Source organism: Cinclus cinclus, chromosome 5 (genome assembly GCF_963662255.1).
Source record: "Cinclus cinclus chromosome 5, bCinCin1.1, whole genome shotgun sequence".
Taxonomy (NCBI): domain Eukaryota; kingdom Metazoa; phylum Chordata; class Aves; order Passeriformes; family Cinclidae; genus Cinclus; species Cinclus cinclus.
This window is the reverse complement of record NC_085050.1, coordinates 50,907,087-50,925,986: the sequence shown is the minus strand read 5'-3', so window position 1 is coordinate 50,925,986 and position 18,900 is coordinate 50,907,087. Positions and strand designations below refer to the sequence as shown.

General features: G+C 41.3%; 1 protein-coding gene across 2 annotated transcripts; it reads right to left on the bottom strand.

The window, feature by feature from the left end:
* Positions 1–804: 804 nt before the first annotated feature.
* INTS12 (integrator complex subunit 12) lies at positions 805–17,737 on the bottom strand. Of its 2 annotated transcripts, XM_062493805.1 has the most exons (7): positions 17,714–17,737; positions 11,384–11,547; positions 9,384–9,530; positions 8,685–8,872; positions 4,789–4,948; positions 3,348–3,500; positions 805–1,708 (listed from the first exon to the last, which is right to left on the bottom strand). In XM_062493805.1, exons 2-7 carry the CDS (start codon positions 11,537–11,539, stop codon positions 1,130–1,132), a joined length of 1,383 nt encoding a protein of 460 aa, XP_062349789.1. In that variant the 5' UTR covers positions 11,540–11,547; positions 17,714–17,737; the 3' UTR covers positions 805–1,129. The 2 variants fall into 2 exon arrangements, with proteins under 2 accessions (XP_062349789.1, XP_062349790.1); XM_062493806.1 differs by lacking the exons at positions 11,384–11,547; positions 17,714–17,737 and adding an exon at positions 9,751–9,881.
* Positions 17,738–18,900: the final 1,163 nt, after the last annotated feature.

The window sequence follows — 18,900 nt, the reverse complement described above, 5'->3', positions numbered from 1 at the left end:
GTGGATTGACCATGGACAGACATCAGGTGCCCATCCCAGTTGCTCTGTCACTCCCTTCCTCAGCTAAATAAGGTGGAAAGGTCATAGGTCAAGATAAGGTGAGTGAGAGATCACTCACCAATTACCATCATGGGCAAGACCCAGCTTTGGGAAGATTTATGTGACTTATTACCCATCAAATCAAAGTATGATAAGCAGAAAATAAAACTGGCCATGCAAACCCAATACAGTCCAAGATGTTTTCATGTTTAGAGATGCTCCCCTCTTCACAGAAGGAATGGAGGGAAATTGCCACGTGCTGGTCACGGACAGCCAGATTCAAGGTCATTTTCCAGCGCCCACCTTGAGCCAATTCTAAGATGAACAAAACCTGGAGTAGCTGGGATGAAGAGAGGGAGCACAAACTGTGAAGAACAGCTCAGGAGTAAGACTGGAGAGTTGGAGTACCTGATATTTCTCAAATACAGTAGAGTTCTCTACCTTTAAAGAAAACTTGAAGACAGTTTTGACTCTCTTCTGTTCTTTTTAGTTGAAGTTTCTCACTGTATAAAACCAAAGTAGGCCAATTTAGCCAACTGCCAAACCAAAAATCTCAATTTAAATACACTGTTGTTGAACAGTTAAATTTTGAAATCAAAGTATTTTTCCCCTAACAAGCTTTATAATTTGAGGTAATAAGCTCTGCACAATAGACAGCTTTGAACATCTGAAGCATTCTAAGTAGTGGAATATGGGGCAAAAGAAAACTGGCAACAACTTCCCAGATTAATAATTATTTTATTATTAACATTTAAGAATGATGGTTTCAGCAAGTTCAATTTATTAAGTATCTACACAAATATGGAAGGTTTAACATTAAAAAATACCCAAGTTTTACAATTTCAAGTTTCAGTGCTTTGAGTTACAGAACCAGGAACATGTAACAATGAATTCATTTAACATATTCAATTCACTGTTTTGCAAAGGCAGAATGAATACCGGAATTATTAAAGTCTGACCTTATGCATGACACAGGGTTTGGGCTTCCCTGATTTAACCTCTTTCAGTCCAGTACCTGGAGGATTTTCTTTAGGAAAAACACTGATGCCGCTGTCTCGCAGAACACAACTGACATCAGCGAGCAGCCAGACTACTTCTTGAGCTTCTTTTGAGCAGCCTTCTTCTTGACCATCTGTAGCCTTTTCATGGCGTTGAGCTGGGACTCCTGTGAGGTCGGGCCTTTCAGGGACGCTGGCTGGCTGCCGGTGTCAGGCGTGGCTTTCCCGGCGCCGCTGCCCGTGGAGCCGCCGCTGCCGTTCCCGCCAGCGGTGCCGCTGCTGCTGCCGGAGCTGGGGCCGGCGCTGCTGGGGCTGGGCAGCCCGGCCTTGCTCACGTTGTCGCTGCTCACCGAGCGGCTCAGCGTCGTCTTCCCCAGGGTCAGCGGAGGGGGCGGCTTCAGCTGAACGGGGTTTGTGCTGTTGTTGGCAGAAGCTATTTTGGCCCCCAGTCCTGTTTTTGAAGTTGCCAGCCCTGACAAACCCACGGGTTTCTGGTTATTTGAAGAAGCTGCAGGTTTCCCGCTGGCACTCTGTGCTGTCGATCCCAGTTTGGCAGCTGATGGGTTGGCAGAGGAGGTTTTGGCTGCAAAAGCAGCCCATCCTGTAAGGCCACTCGTTGCTGAAGAGGAAACGCTTGTACTGGCAGAGTTCCCCGAAACTGCTGCTGAGGTCTAAAATAAATAAGCATTCTTATTATAGCAGCATCTATTTGTGTAACACATTGCAGCAGGAATACACTGAGTCTCTGTTTCAGTTCTTTTCCCAGGAACACCCAGTGGACAGTATTTAATCGGTGGTCACCAGAGTTGAAAAGTACTAACAAGAACAGGAAAGGATGCCAGGTGCAGCCAACTTTTCATCTCCCAGGCACACAGAAAAAATAATACCTTTTCTCCCCTTTCTTCTGTACACCTACCAGACTCCCACACAGCACTGTAATCCCTCCATAAACAATAAAAGCCCAAATTTGTGACCTATATAAAAGGGGCAGGCTTGCTTTCTTTTTTATTAGTTTACTGTTGTTACCAGGTGTCACTTTTTAAAAGGCTGGCAGATGCTCAGACAAAAATCAGATACTGAGCAATTAAGTATTGCATTTATTACAGTCTTATTGTCAAAGTAGCAGGATCTAAACTGTTTCCTTTCTTTTTGGTTCTTAGCATGTTGTACCACAGACAGAATTTAAAAAAAAAAAAAAGTACTATCCTATAGCCTTTTCCCATTCAGATACTTCAAAAGACAAAGTTTCTGCAAACATGGGTTCCCTTTGCCTGCAAAGCACTGTGCTGTCCGCACTGAGTTACCACACCTTAAACCCTATAATCCCCAGGTCTTAAAACCTGTTTAGGCACATAAATAACTGCTGAGGTGAAGAATGTAATTCACATGTATAAGTGCTAGAGCAATATCCATCGTAGTATTCATGATGGTTTGCATCCAGGCAGAGCAATGGCAAACGTAACTTTGAGCACATGAATAATTGCTTTGATTTTGAGTTAAAGCTGTGTTTTCCTAGGAAAGGGTCATGCTCTATTAGACTACTCTATTATGTATTACACTGCTTCTTGTTTACCACCTTTGATCAACTTTTGACAATATTTTAACTTGGAGAAACAGAAACATGAGGCAACACAGAATCACAGAAGAGCATCACAGAATGGTTTGGGCAGGAAGGGACCTTAAAGAGCCTCTTGTTCCAATCCTCCTGCCAAGGGGAGGGATGCCACCCCCTAGATCAGATTATATTTAAGAAGCTCCTAAATTACATCTTGCAGAGTCAGCAACACTTTCCCTACAATGAAATCACAGAACCATCTAGGCTAGAAAAGACCTTCAAGATCATCAAATTCAAGAGTCAAACCCAGCACTGTCAAGGCCACTGTTGCCATGAGAAAAAACCTTCCAAGTGTCAAAATACACGTAAGTTACTTGACTAGAGAGAGCAAAAAATGTATTTTATACAATTCATAGAATGGTTCAGGTTGTGGAAAGAACTTTAAAGATCATGTAGTTCCAACACCCCTGCCATACGCAGGGACACCTTCCACTAGACCAGGCTGCTCAGAGCCCCACCCAGCCTGGTTTTGAACACTTCCAGGGATGGGGCATCCACATGAGAAGTGAGGCTTTTTCCCCCATTCTTTCAGTGTTCATGCAAACCCAATCTGCTGTGGTACTACTCAGTCAGCCTGGTGTAGAAGACTATTTTCAGTTACAGTTCTTATGTGAAAAGATTGGTCTAATTGAAAAAAACCCTATTATCTGTGCAGTGAAACAAACCCTTCCTCTGGTAAATTTAAATGACTTTACCTTGATTTCTGTTCTCTTGAATGCCAGAAAAGCTGGTGGGGTCTCAGGTTTTAACTTGATTTCTGGTTTCTTGACCAATGGATCCTTCAAAGCTGGTGCAACTGAAACCACTGCAGGAGCTGGTTTTTGAGGTGGTTTTTGTGTCTTCTGAGCCTGTGTAAGTGGTAGGAAAAAAGCACCCTGAATTAGTTATGGGCCGCATAACATGGACTGTTTTGACAGTTAACAAAAAGCATGAGCCTTTTAAGATTTCAACCTAGCCTTTACAATTTCAGGTTTAATGGTCCCTGAGAAATGAGGCAATAGGGGATATGGAGATGTGTTGGGTATGGTACTGGAGAGAGGGTCCAGCCAAAAAGCATCCTGAACAGAACTTGCTATTTCAGAGTGGAAAGAGTGGCAGCGTTGATGCTTGGAGAGCAGGAAAGCACTGGGCCTTTACAGGAATAAGGCAAAGACAGGTGAACTTGCAGAAGACAAGGACATAGTCCAGCACTACTGGAACGTAGGCTGCAAGAGCCTGCTAAGAAGTGGCAGGCAAAATAGCAGAATTCATGCCAAAACAAAAAAAGGAAAGGTTATATTGAAGACAACTGCCCATTGGCTAAATTTGCTACCCTGTGCAAGGAACTGACCTCAAGCAAACACTCCTCTGAGTTCAAAGGCCTGATGATCATCAGAGCAATCATGTATTTCAGTCAATGCTGGCACATTCTATGCCAGGATCTTAGTGGAGCCATTTCAACATGTAACACTTGCTAAGTTATTGCAGAACAGTTTCAAAACACATTTTCTGTTGTATTTTTCTGTATTCTGGGTATGATTTTAAAACCTCAGAACCAAAGTCACTAATGTTGCATGCAACCAAAGGTGCTGTCTTATGTTTCTTTCTCTTAATGAGATGAGTGGGATTCTGGTAGGATACTGTTCAGTCATGCAGATAAATCGAAATAAAGGCCTTTTTTTTAAGTATTTTTTTTTTAAAAAAAAAATTGGAATGTGCTATCCTCAGCTTATTTTTGACCCTGAGAACATTCGACATATCAGACTGAAATTTGAAGTCTTGTCCTACAGGAAAAGAACCATTCATATCCAAAGCTGAGAAGAAAACTTAAAGTGCAGGGCTATTACTAAAAGCTGAGTATCACCTGAAATAAAAACCAAGGGATTTAACTTCTGCTTGCCAAGCAGAAAACAATCCTATTTTACTCTTCTTCATTCACCTTCTGATTTTTACAAATCTTTGTTTAAGAAGTGCATTACAGAATACTCTGAGATGCTTCATTAAAAACCACAGCTACAGCAAGGGAAGCACTGCTGAGAAAAATGGTTCTCCAACATGTTTCCTAAGACTTGTCTAACCCAGGAAATATTCTCACACAGTAGAAATAGCCTGCTGTATTCAAATAGTGCTCACATGAGACAAAAAACTGACTCCTACCATTCTCTTCATCTGCCTGGTACAGCGGGCACAATACCAGACAAGTCGAGGATCATTCACTTCCTTGTCTGTCACCTGAGGTTTATGGCAATCCTGGTGGTAGAGATTATGGCACTCCTGACACTCCACTAGCTGATTCACAAAAGTAACTGTCATTTGCCTGCAGAGCAAATAGTTAAGAACAGATTATGGGAGAAAGCATTTAGAGGATTACCCAATTGTTGAAAATTTTGCAAGGCTTAAGATAAAAAATAAAAATATTTTTCCTTTCACATATATTTTCTACCTGTGGCAAATCAAATGTATTCCTTTTCTTCCTGTATCACTTTTTCCCAACTAACATTTTATAAATTTGGTATATTTTTAAAGGTAATTTCTTTCAAGAAATTGGAAAACTTCTATTCTATTAAACATGTGTATATGACAGTCTTGATTTCCCTGTTTGATATTTAGATTAGAAATCTATGTCTTGCCTACATTGATTCACCTGGGCATTTTATGGGTACATCACAGTATGCTAATTATGACGTCTTCATTATAACAGCATATGAGGGACAGTCTGCATTTGGGTAATTTTGCTGTCAGATGCAGAGCAATACAGTTCAAGAACAAATAATTTCTCAATGACAAGCAAGTAGGAGTGCTTTCTGCTGCAGGATTTAAAAGTATCATCACCCAAGCTCTATGCTACTTTGAAGATGTTTTATTAGCCATCCCTTTGGTCCCTACCACATAAACAGACACATGGAATTCAAGATAATACCAGAATCACACAGAGATGGAATAGAAAGGATTAATTGTGCAGTCCTGCCTTGAAGCAAACATGCAAGCTGGAGATGAGGGCTTCATTTTGCATGGGCCTTGCTGAAAGTAATCACGCTGTATAAATGCCACATTAGTGATATATACATGGCTGGGAGTCTGCCTGTGTATTACCCAAATACCATTTTCCTAATGATTCCTTCTTTCAGATGACAAATCAAGCCATTTAATTGCTAAGCTGCTTTTGCTCATATCCCCGAGGAGCAGGTACCCAGGTAACCATGGAAACTCTATTTGTAGATACATGGGGAAAGGTAATCCCTTATTTCTTTATTTAACAGAAAAACAAAGTCTGAAGGTATTGTCCATATAAGTACTGGAACATTTTCTAAGATTTCTCTTCTAAACAGGCTACTTAAAAACAGAAGGGGAAACCTTTCTGAAATTCTAGGGTTCATTATTTTACATTCAGGATATTTAAGACATTTTGTTTGGTTTTTTATTCCTAAATGAACTGGATTAGAACAAATACTCTCAAGGAGGGAGTCTCACACTATTTTACAATTAAAAAAAACAATCCCTGACTGATTAAAAACCCATGAACTCTTCATGCTCAGAAACAAGTTAAACCACTTACTTTTAAATCATGAGGTAACTAAGAAACAAACCTAACTATTTTTTCCCTTCAAAAACTGACTAAACAAACAGGCATTTATAGAAAAATAGGTTGTTATTTCCAAACCGGTCTTTCAAAAATATGTTTTTTGGGAGGAAAACTTTGCTATCATGTACAAACTGCATGTAGTATTTCCTCTTTATACAACTTAGTAACCAGTGAGGAGCCTCCAAAACTGGTGAGTTATCTGGTTTTTCCAAGGCCTGCAGGTACTGGAGAGGATGAAGTTATTTTAATACTCACTCCCTCCTTACGCCTAACTTAGTAAAAAAGAACAACTAACTTGATATAAAAGAACAAGAAGAAAGACACCACAGGCATCAACATTAATTACTCCTAATCACTATGAAAATACATTTGACAAATCTTGAAGAAATATTTCATGACTCTGCTTTAGTTTTTACATCTATAAAAAGGAATAGTTAATATTCAAAAGCACTTTCTTTGCATTTGTGAACCCACAGCTGGGTTCTTGCTAGCTTGTCTTCTTAAGCAATATAAACTCTTTTGCTATGAACTCCAGCTACTCTGCAATTTTACATGTTTTCATTCGCAACTATTTGAATAATTGAGTTATTACAATATGTAATTCTAAAACCATACAGGGATGTTATTATTTTGGCTCAAGATATTATCCCAAAAAGGGTGTGCATTTTGAAAGTAAGCAATAAATAGAGGACTACTGCCTGACCAACGTGCAAAATTCAGAACTTTAAAGAGCAAGTCCTCAGAAAAGCATACAGTCCAGCCTGAGCTGGAGACAGACAACCATGTGACATCAGCTTCAGCAGGTTCCATAAAAAAATGAAAACAATCCAGAGCACTGGGATGACTGTTGCCAGTCTCTCTCTAATGAGCTGCTCCTTCCCCAGCAGTGCTTCTCCATCTGCCTGGCATCAGAGATATTTTAGTTATCCAGGGTAGATACATCTTTTTGCAAGAACACTCAAGTTGGTGACCATGAACCAGTAAAGCAAAGCCTTCAGCAGCCAGGTTAAATAAACACGGATTGTGGAACAGCTAATGGAACCATGTGTCTGGCATGTGCTTTTCAAAGTCTTGGCTACACTGGGCACAGGAGTTGCATTTTCTTTCTTCAGTTTCTTTACTTTGCAGGCATTTCTCATTATGCCTGCAAACGTTTTTCTCTGCCAGGGAAGACATAGAATTAATCATCCACAGCAGGTCAAGACTGTCTAAACAAAACTTCATTACCTCCTCCTGCCAAATAAGGTAATACATTACTATTTTTAGTAGTATTTTAACATACCACTGAATGGGGCTTTGCCTCTTTCAAGAGACAGCAAAAATCGGCATTTGCAGGGGAAAAAAGGTAAAGTTCAGATATTTAAATACTTCTTCCTTTTTCAATGTCTATAATAAGAAACTAAATGTTTGAGCTAACACATGGGAATAACACGAATTCCCATCAGGCTCCAAATGGTCACCAGTATAATCAGCTGTAACTACAGAAATTTATCCTCCGTGCACTGAGAATACTTCCCTATCTTCACAACAGGAACAATCATGGAAACGATGAAAGAATAAAATTATAAGGCACCATTTCCCAACTGATTCAAGCTGAGCTAAAAAACATACTGCACCCAAAACGCCTGACCCTCTTCTCTGTCCTGGCTCTACGCTCCTGCACCCACACATGTGTCAGCATAAGCATTTACTCCTACTGAGCTGACTGAAACCCAAATCTACTGGAAAACCCACGTGGAGAGCTGATCCAGAGGCTGATTCAGCTGATCACAAACTGTACTGGCAATACAGCCCCATCAACAGTCCAGGGAAGGAGATACAAATGGGAGAGCCAAACTGTTCCGTTTGGCAGCAGTGGGGGACTAACAAGGATATAAATGATCTGTGGAACAAAATCCTGATGTGAATTATTTGATCCTAGGGTAGTTATTCAAAAGTATTTCATACATCTGTTAACACTAAATGTACCACATTAATAAAGTCCAGTTTTAGAGCCCTTACTGGAACATAAGAACAACCTGTCTTCACTGCAAGACATATTTGATGATAAAACATGGCTATGTGTAAACTAATGTCAAATGATTAGAAAATCAACACATACAGGATCTCATATTAATAGCACCTTAAAATGTTTTTAGATGAGAACTGATTTTTTAAAAAATGCTTATCACTAGCCATTAATATTTTGTTTTCCAGTAACTGAAAACTGCATTTGTCATGATAGGTTTTGCATCATATCTAGTTTTATTTTTCACTTGCCCTTTCCTGCAGAAGAAAAACTGGTTCACTCTCTAAAGGTTGCATTTTCAACAAACCATTCTAATTCATGAAGAAGCCTTAAATATCAATTTTGGTTATGAAATGATTAAGCGATGTCTGGAATAAAAACTACAAGAAGCATTAACTCAGTGGTACACAATTGGAAAAAAAGGCAACTACACCTAGCTGGAATGAAGCAATGCTGACTTACCTGCAAACAACACAGGCTAATCCCATCTCCATGGCAAAGTCATCAGCACTGGTTTCCTCAAAGCTAGATAAGTCAGGCATGGATAAATCCTTGCTCGTCTGAACTGTAATAGGAGAGGAACGAGCCTCTTGCTTCTCTACTCTGGGCTTTTTTGGTGCATCAGCTCCTTCAGCAGGATCCCCTTTCATCTATTAAACACACACACCGAGAATGTGAAAATGCAACAAGATAACAGATTATTAAAATTAGTTAAAATGAACAGTTAGATTAACAGTATAAGAAGGTGTACTTTACACAGCATACACACAACGTATTTTCGTTAATTACATATTTTCTTCAAAGTACTTATGAACTAGAAGCTCAAGTCCCCTTTTTGTACTTCACCTCAAAATCCTGGAAAAAGCTTTGGGAATATCACATTTCAACTTGCTACATTTTACTAATCTCTTATGAGATAATCTCTTAGGATTTAAAACACAGAGTGGTTTGGAAGGCATCCTGTAAGTCCAACCTCCTCACAACGAGCAGGGAAAACAATCACAGAATAATTACAAGAGACATTTATTAGATTGCCTGAATGGCAACATGACTGGCTAATACAGCTCATGGACACCATGAGTTGAAAAAGGGGAGCTTTTGTCTAAAACATCTTTAAGTTTATTAAACAAGTTATTTCACTAGAGAACCAAAATAACTTACTTTATCTGCAGATCTCTTTTCTGTTTCTTTTTTCACCTTTTCTGAAGCAGTGGGCTTGCCATTGTTGTTGCCAGAAGGCAAACTGGATGAAGCTTTAGGCTCTTGCTTAATGGGTTTGGTGACAGATACTTTTGGTTGCTCTACTTCCTGGAAACAGAAACAAAAATTGAAGCCAAATTCTGCAATTGAGTTCCTACCTAATTTGCAAATAGTGAGATAACAGGGTAGGCAAACAATATACCATATAACACTCATCATCTAAATATACACTTAAAAAAACCCCCATTTCTTAAAATGTTTTCATGTAACATCAACAAATTAATGTTTAAATTGCAGAGAATTAATAGAATCTTCCCTTACCACTCACCTTTCTGAGAAAAAAGGTGCTCTTTTTCCAAAGATAGATCCTCTTTGGAACATTAATTGGAGACATTTCTGCTTTTAAAATTAAAAGAGGTAATGAACACGAGTTTTCAGATAGTTCTGAAGACAAAATCCAATATGAGCTAAAAACATAAGCTGACAACTGATGTAACCAGACATCAATACTTCATTCCTTCAGGGAGAGAAATACTGACCTCTCTTTAATTTCAGTCCATATTTGTCTACCGGATTAACAAATTTAGATATCAACAGAAGTCAATGGCTCTAATTAATGACCCTTTAATGTCAGCAAATGGATAATAATCAGGAGAGCCTGTAAATGAGTGACCAGTCACACTGATGAGCATGAGCAAGGTAGCCCTTCCCATCTGGTAAGATGGGAGCAATTCTCTGCTGTATACAGGTCCTAAGGCCTGAACTTCAGCCCTCCAAAGCTGCTTGACTTGACTGTGGTAATCCTGTGCTCCCTACTCTCTTCTTGGATTTCATGGTCAACCACAAATTAACCCTGCAGCCAGCAAATGCAAGGAAAGGAATTCCTGTACTTTTTTTTTCATTTCTGACCTTTGCAGTCCTGCTGATATTGGATATATACTGGAAAGAGGAGAACAAAAGATTTCTTCCTCTGGCCTGAGCCACAGTTTCACCTGAGGGTAGGTGACTGCCAGCCAAGCTGTTATTAGAATTGGCTTCCCAAACCTCTTTGCTCTGTTATTCTGCTCCCTGCTTCCTCTTTAAACCACACATTGCTTCTGAGTTCTGACATAAAGGGCACCTGAGAGTTTTGAGACCTGTGTTAGGTCTCAGGGAGTTAATAAGATGAAGAGAAAGGAGTTAGACCACACAGTAAAGCATGATGTATGCTGAGCAGTAGTAGCACCTTTTAGTTATTTGGAACCATGTAGAAATGAAATATTGCTAATGTATCAGCATACAGACCATCATTAGAACACAGCAGGCTGACTTGCAGGCATCCTAGGGGAGAACAAGACCTCATTATCCATATGGTGATACACAGCAGGAAGAGGATGTCCCCACCTGGGAATTTCCATACGCTCATCTCAGAGTCAAATATTCTCTCTAGCAGGTGTTCAGTGATTTTCAATAGATGAAAAGCAATGTTTGTCCATTGTACAGCAGTGGTTTCAGCCTGCAAATCATTTCTGCTTTGAACCATTTTTTCTCATATGATTTCATCAACAGAATTTCAAGGAAAGAGATACAGCTTTATTGGTAAATATCTAATTTTGTTTCTTATTTACCTGTGGCAAAGGTAACCTAGATCTTAAATACCTTTTAGCTCTGAAATGTAACTGCAGAAATATATAAATTTGGGTGCACCTTACACAGCATGTCTGATATAAAGCTGAATATCTCTTTTAAGTCTTGGTGCATCAACAAGGTAAAGAGATTTTTTTCCCCATTAGCTTCTATTAATTGAATGGATTATGTTGTATGGAAAAGAAGAATGATGAATATGAACACTCCATAATTACTTTTTCTTTTTCCTCAACTTCTGATTCTCTTATAACTTTTCAGCTGTAGAAGAGGAACTGGGAATAGCAGGAGCTTTATTAAGGCACACAAAAAGGAGCCATGCTCCCTAACACTAGTACCTTCTGAGAGGGACGATAGCTCGAGTCAGTTCCTCTGGCCAATGACTCGTCAAGAAGTGCTTTCAACTTCTCAGCAGAGTCCTTACTCTTCGAGTGCAAAAAGCCCAGGGCTTTCAGAAAAATGGGATCCAGCTCCAAGTTCACTGTAGCAGCCATAGCTGTGTCTTCCCCAACGAAGTTAAAAGAAAAGAAAAACAATGACAACTTTATTCACACAGAGCATAATTCAAACAGCATGTGGCAAATAGAAGATTGCTTTTCTTTTCAAAATGAAATTATATTAAACCACAGCAAGGATTATATGTGAATTAATTATCATTAGAAGATGACTGTGAACTTCATTGCTGCAGAACTTAGAATACAACTGGACATCTGAAATGCCAAATTCATTCTTTGACATATATGATATTCAGAAATGAAACTCATCATACTTATGTAAGTGAAAAAATATTTCATATTAGTCATATTTCATACATAGAAATACTGAAAAGAATGCAAAATAAATTTTAACTTAAAGAAAAGCAATTACCACCCTTCTCCTTAACACTTTTTGCATATACTGTGATTTCTAAGTCATTGATCATTTAAGAGCAGCTAGGAAAAATCATACTTGTAGAAGAATTAACTTTTGAAACTTCTGAAAAGAACAGCTCATTGTAGCATATAAGATGTAAACAGCTAGTGTACTATTCTATATATATATATAAAATAGCTGAAAAATCCATTTTTAAACTTAGCTGAAGCAGTGAAAAAATGTACAACTCAGACTGTGACTTTTCCACATACTCATGTGACAGTTATCAGATAATAATAGTAATAATAATAGTAGTAGTAATAATAACAATAACAACAACAACAACAATAATAATAATATCATCATCAGATTATTATCCAGAACTGCAAGATGCCATGGTGTCCCTGGAAATGGAATAAACTGAGGAAAAGGCTACAATTACTTTAAAAAACTGGTTTTGCCTCATAGCAATACATTCCTGCACTCTGGAGCACTTTGTGTTAATTTCCTTAAAATCTCTAAGGAACAGCACTTACCCCAGAAATTGTTCCTACAAATATAGATACCTAACTTAAATCAGTAAATGACAATTAATAAATTAAGAAATAACATGGGAGGTTTCCCGATCTTTTCTAAAAATGTATGAGAAATGTTATTGTTAACAATCCCTTAAAATCTCATTTAAAACACATCAGGATGTTAGTGGATTTGGGTTTCTACCTACGATAATCTAGAAGACATTCTTGAAAAGCCTTTCATCAGTTCTTTCATCACAAGACTGTCTGGACAGCTTTTACAGCTGAAGTTTCCAAGGTTTTGTCTGATGAATTCCTTTTCATAGTCATGGCAGTGAACTTTTACCTCTCTGACCAAAACACCAGCACTGGCAGGCTGCTCCCTCCACACTTACCTACAAGCCCCCAGGAACCTTTATCTCATGCTGAGTTTTCACGAGACACCAGAGAATCCCTCGACTGAGATCATCAAGGAGTTCAACACACAGAACTTCATAGGGATTTTATCAGTGGACCCAGCAGAGAGTTAAGAAACCTCTTCTCTCTTCCTTAATCTTTGTTACTTGACAAATCATTTTCTGGTGGCCGCAGAACTTCTGCCAGGAAGTGCTACACACCAGCTACTCAGCTGTATCACTGATCAAGAACAGACTGCAGTGCAAGCCCTGTCTTGGCAATTCAGTCTCTCTCTGATGACTACAGAAAGTGAATGCACAGAGCACAGAAAGCTCTCTCATACCCTCTCTTCTGTATGCATCTACCTCTGATAAACGTTCAGGCCACTCTTGAGATTTGTGGGTAGATTATGTCCCACCTTGCTTTGTTCTGTGAACATGCCTTCCAAGTGTCAGTACCACATATTCTTAAACCAGAACTCTACTAAACCCTCTGTTGAAGGAAAATGGCAGAATTGAAACACTAATTCCAGATATTTTGTAGAACTCCCTCTTAAAAAAATATCCTTTAAGTTATTCTCTGAGGAAGAGAGAAGTCCTACCAGGAATATATACTTATGTACATGAGAAACAGGCAGCCTCAACAGTCATTCACAGCCATTCTCCAGTATTTAGAGAACAAACATAAACATAACTCAATTTTCACCTCTCTGAAGGTAACACTTCCCAGATTTGTTTATAGCTCTAGCTCTTTAAAGACATATATTGAAAGGAACTGTCAAACCCCAAATTTCAGAAGGGTTCTCCATATTTATTCTTTTATTTGCTATGAAATTGCAGAAATTCTTTCTCTGTTCTTGAGGACAATTATAATGTCCCAAGCTACTACAGTTATGACTAACATATCACAAGAAATTTCTCACGAGAAGAGAGGAAACTGGGCTTAGTGATCAATTCAAGTATGCTCAGTTTAGGCATATATTTTCAAATTATGAGTTAGAGAAGGGAAGTATATCCAATGGAAAGATGAACATATCAGTAACTGTCTTAAAAATAGCTTCATCTGAAAAAAGCAAATTGATCATTCTGCTCTCCTTGTGGGACCATAATAACACTGCTGTAAAACAAGCTACTAACACCGTCTGTCCTGGTCCAAAGGGCAAATTATTGCTTTTGGTAGTGGCCCTTCCCAGCTGTTTGCAGATCAAACCGTTTTTAAGTATCAAACAGTGGTCTGACACTTATAAACCTAAGATGCAATTTCATTCATTCATTCATTCATTCACAAACTATTCCTCTGACAGTCAAGTCAGCATACAGCAGTGTGATAGCCTTGAGACAAGGACAGCAGAGTGTTTCAATGATGATGACATAGGCTATTCTGCAATATAGACCTCAATGACTTTCTTTTTGAAGTCAAATCTTTGTACAGGAAATAATTCAAATGCTGTTTAGCAAAGAGTGAGTATGACACTGTCTTTTCTGTACTAGTTGCTAATGCAACTGTGAGATCTGAGGGCTGTGTTAAAAGCCTTGAACCCTGAGCAGAACAGGTTTTGCACCAAGCTAGAACACACTCTTGCAACCCAGCATACACACATCAGCCTAACCCTAAAAGCACCTTTCTCAACTTATGTCTCTGTTACCTCCCAAGGTGGACTATTCTAAGTGGTTTAAATCCATGGGGAAAACATAGAAGTTTATCAGTGAGTTATTCTTAAAACATCCAAGTTTTGGATTCTTTCATTTCTTGAGTATACTACTGTCTTCTGCCAAATCAACCTTACCATCAACCTTAACTGTGCACTCTACAGAATACGAGGTCTTCCAATTTAAGACTTATTAGATTATTAGGGTGTAGGAGCCCTCTTCTTTTTTTCATTAATTTGTCACATATTATTTTGCATGCCTGCCCATGTAACTTAACTTACTCATCATAACTTACAGCTAAATTGATCTACTTCCATTACATTTTTATATATGGTCATATTTTTAACCATCTGTTTCTGAGCTTCTATTCCTATTATTTTCTGAGGCAGGTGTACTACTAAAGATGTTTTACCATGAAAGTACACATCTTCTATTTATATTGCAATGCTGTTATAGACTTCTGCTATTATGCCATCCTTTTATAGACCCATCAATATTTTTAATTTTTACTGCCATTGCTGATTGAAAAGCCTTTCACTCACATATCCTTTTCAGCTACCTTCAAGATCTGTAGCATTTACCTTAAAACACAGTCACGTGCATCAACAGCTTATAATTCCTTTCAACACACTCACTGCACTGCTTTTCACTTACCACCATGAAATCAATTCACTTTTCCCTGTCCCTTTGGATCCTTTTGTTCCTCAGAATTTACCCTCTTCCTGACTACATCTATTAACAGTGACAGTGGCAGGTTTTGCTTATTTACCAATAATGCCTCTTCCAGGCCACTTTCAGATCTGAAGAGTCTTAAGAAAGTAGATAAAGGAAAATCTTAAAAGCAGGAAAAAACTAATTTCTATTTTCAGTTTTTGCTACAGTATCTTAATCAGCACTTGATTTATGACAGCATAATTTCTCAGTTACTTTCCACAAGGGACATTTCCGAACTCACGCACTTCAGTAGTCTGGATAACTGTATTAATGAGAACAATTGTATTAATCAGTTCTAATTTCCTTGTCATCTTCTTCAAAGAATCTTTTGCGACACATATAAGATCTCCTGCCATGGAGTTACTAGTACTGGCATCCTTAATTTTACATTCTATTCTACAACATATTTTACAATGTACTTTTAAATTAGTATTCCAATCAGTATCACTGTAACCAGTTTATCCAGTATTTTTAGGATTACATTAGTGCCCTATATTTGCTGTTTTCTACACAGAAACAGTGAATTCTTTAAGAATCACAGAATCATTCCCTGTGGAAGGGACCCCACATGGTCACCCTGTGCAACCTCCTGTTCAATGTACAGTCAATACTGAATTCAGATCAGCTTGCTCGGGACTTTTCCAGCTGCATGCTGAAAATCCCCAAAGACAGAAATGCAAAAATCCTTCTGGGCAACCTGTCACAATGCTTCACTGTCCTCATTTCCTTGCTTTGAATTGGAGGTTTTAACTGTCTCTCATTCTCCCACTGTGCATGTGAGTACAAAGATTGGCTCTATCTTTCCAATAATAATCTCAGGTAAATTAAAGCTTCCATTATATCCCCCAAAGCCCACAGCAGATGGTATCCAACACTCCCTCCATCTTCAGGTCTTGCTATTTAGTCACAGAGGATAAGCCAATTCATCAGACATGATTTATCCTTGGTAGATCTGGCTCTTCCCAGTTTCTACCTGTTCCTTCTTATGCCACAAACGGCTTCCTCCATGATCCATCCACAGGAGGAAGGACTGAGGCTGACCAGTCTGCAGTTCTCTTGCTTGTCCTTGCCCTTTATGAAGACAAGCATAAGATTTGCCTTTCTCCAGTCTTTGGGATCTCTCCCAGTCTCATGGCCTTTCAAAGATGACAGAAAGCAGCTTTATGAAAACTCTGTCAGCTACTGGCACCCTTAGATGCAGTCTACCTGGGCCCATAGTCTCATCAGGGAAACAATCCTGCATCAATCCTCTTCCACAACTTGTAGTTCCTCCTCTCCTTAAGCTCTGCATTGTGGCAAAAAAGCCTTGGGAGACCTTACGGGCCGAGTATGAGGCAAAGACAACATCAACTATTTGACCCTCATCTGTGTCTGCTGTCACTAACACACTTGTTCTACACAGCAGTGGTGACATATTTTCCTCATGAATCATTTTCCTGAAAAATGGCATGATCCTTGTGAGTGCCTTTCAACTCAGTATATTTTGTGATAATTGTACCTGCACAACTGAGATTTGCTAAGACCTGCTACCACTGACCTTCAATATTCTGCAGAAAATGGATCTGAAGATGTTTCAACATGTCACTGCTCATTGGCTTAAGCCACTGGTACATTGAGTACACCTCCACTACTGTTTTCACCTTTGCCTCAGTCAGTGTCTACACTGAAACTTATCAAGTGTACAAATTCCTGCGTATCATTCTCCTGGCAATTTCTCAGAGAAAGAAACAAACTTTAGTTAAAAACTAATTTCTGAAATAGTTACGCTCAATCCACAATGTGACCCTCTGCAACCGACTTGCTGCAAATTTCTCCCTGGGATTTCTTTTTACGAACGAGGGAAAGGCCTCTCATCTGAAAGCAGCGCAACAGAATGCTCAAAACAATAAAATACCACCCTCCTACAACCATTATTTCCCCGCACGGATTTCCTCAGGGCCGCGGCTCCGGGCGTGCCCGTGTGTCCAGGAGGAGCCGTCCCTTGGCACCACCGTGTCCCGCAGGGACAGCGCGGCCGCCGCTCGCTCCGGGCCCTGCCGGCACCGCCGGACACCCAGAGCGCACCCGGGCCCGAGGGTGAGAGCGGCCAAGTGTGCCTGAGGGCTCCCCTCTCCCTCCCTCCTGCCCAACACCTTATTTCTCCCACCCAAACCTACCCTTACTGCCCTCTCCCAAGCCTTTTCTCGTCTAAACGCCTCTTCCCGCTCCCAAACCTCTTCTTCCTCCCCTCTCTCAAATTCTCTTTCTCTTCCCCAGATCCCTCTCCCAATCTCCCTCTTCCTCCCCCCTCCTAAACCCCCTTTGCCTCCTCCTAAATCCCTCTTTCTCCCCTCCTCCCAAACCCTCTTCCCCTCCCAACCCTAAAATTCCCTCTTCCTGCTGCCAAAGACCTTCTGTCCTCTCTCAACTCCCCTCTTCCTTCGTCCTCCCAATCGCTCTCTTCCTTCCCTCTTCCCATCCAAAATTTCCTCTTCCCGATTATCTCTTCCTCCTCCCAAGCCCCCTCTTCCAGGCCCCGCAGAACCGCCCGCTGGTGTCTCACCGGAGACGAGGGAGACGAGGGAGACGAGGAGGACGAGGAGGACGAGGAGGACGAGGGAGACGAGGAGGACGAGGAGGACGAGGAGGACGAGGAGGACGAGGAGGACGAGGAGGACGAGGAGGACGAGGAGGACGAGGAAGACGAGGAGGAAGGTCCGCCACCCCCGCAGTCCCCCCGCGCAGCGCGGGCCACGCGCGGCAGTTCCGGGCGGTGTGCGCGGGCCGGGAAAGCGCAGGAAGGGGCGGAGCCGGGGCGGAAGCGGCCGGGCCGGGGTAAGGCAAAGGAGCGGGAGAGAGGGCGGGATGACGGGATGGTGGCGGTGGGAAAGTCCTGGGGTTGGTTTGGCAGCGCTGCCTGTGGACCGAGAGCAGCTGGGAGCAGAGGTTTTAGGGAGTGGGTCTGCGAGAGAGTTCTGGTTCGGTGGAGTCGCTCTCTGCAGTCACCCACCTGAGGCGTGTGTGGCCGTCCGGAGGCCCGGCTTTGTTTCCCGCCCCCCGACCTGAGGCCCGGCTCTGTTTCCCCCCCCCCCCGTCCATGGCCCGGCTCTGTTCCCCCCCCCCCCCCCCCCCCCGTCCATGGCCCGGCTCTGTTCCCCCCCACCCCGTCCATGGCCCGGCACTGTTTCCCACCCCCCCTCCCCGTCCATGGCCCGGCACTGTTCCCCACCCCCCCTCCCCGTCCATGGCCCGGCTCTGTTCCCCACCCCCCCTCCCCGTCCATGGCCCGGCTCTGTTCCCCACCCCCCCTCCCCGTCCATGGCCCGGCTCTGTTCCCCACCCCCCCTCCCCGTCCATGGCCCGGCTCTGTTCCCCACCCCCCCTCCCCGTCCATGGCCCGGCTCTGTTTCCCACCCCCCCTCCATGGCCCGCCCGCGTCTGGCTCTCCAGCACCGTCCGCAGCTTGCACTTTATTCGCAGACCCGCCTGAAGCTCGGGTCTGAAGCTCTTCTGTGCTTCCCTCAGGGCTTCCTCGAGGGCGCAGGAGTGGCCCTGAACGCATCCAATAAATGCATCGTCTTGGGTAGAAATACAACTCTAGGCTCTTAAGTTATGTGCCTTAAAGTACAAGTAATAATTTACTCTAAGTTAAATATTTGCCACGTTTTAAAATGGCATTATACGAAGCATTTCTCAAGTGTTAATGTGCCTTCTTAACAAAAGTTCTGTTTTACCATGTAGTAATCAACG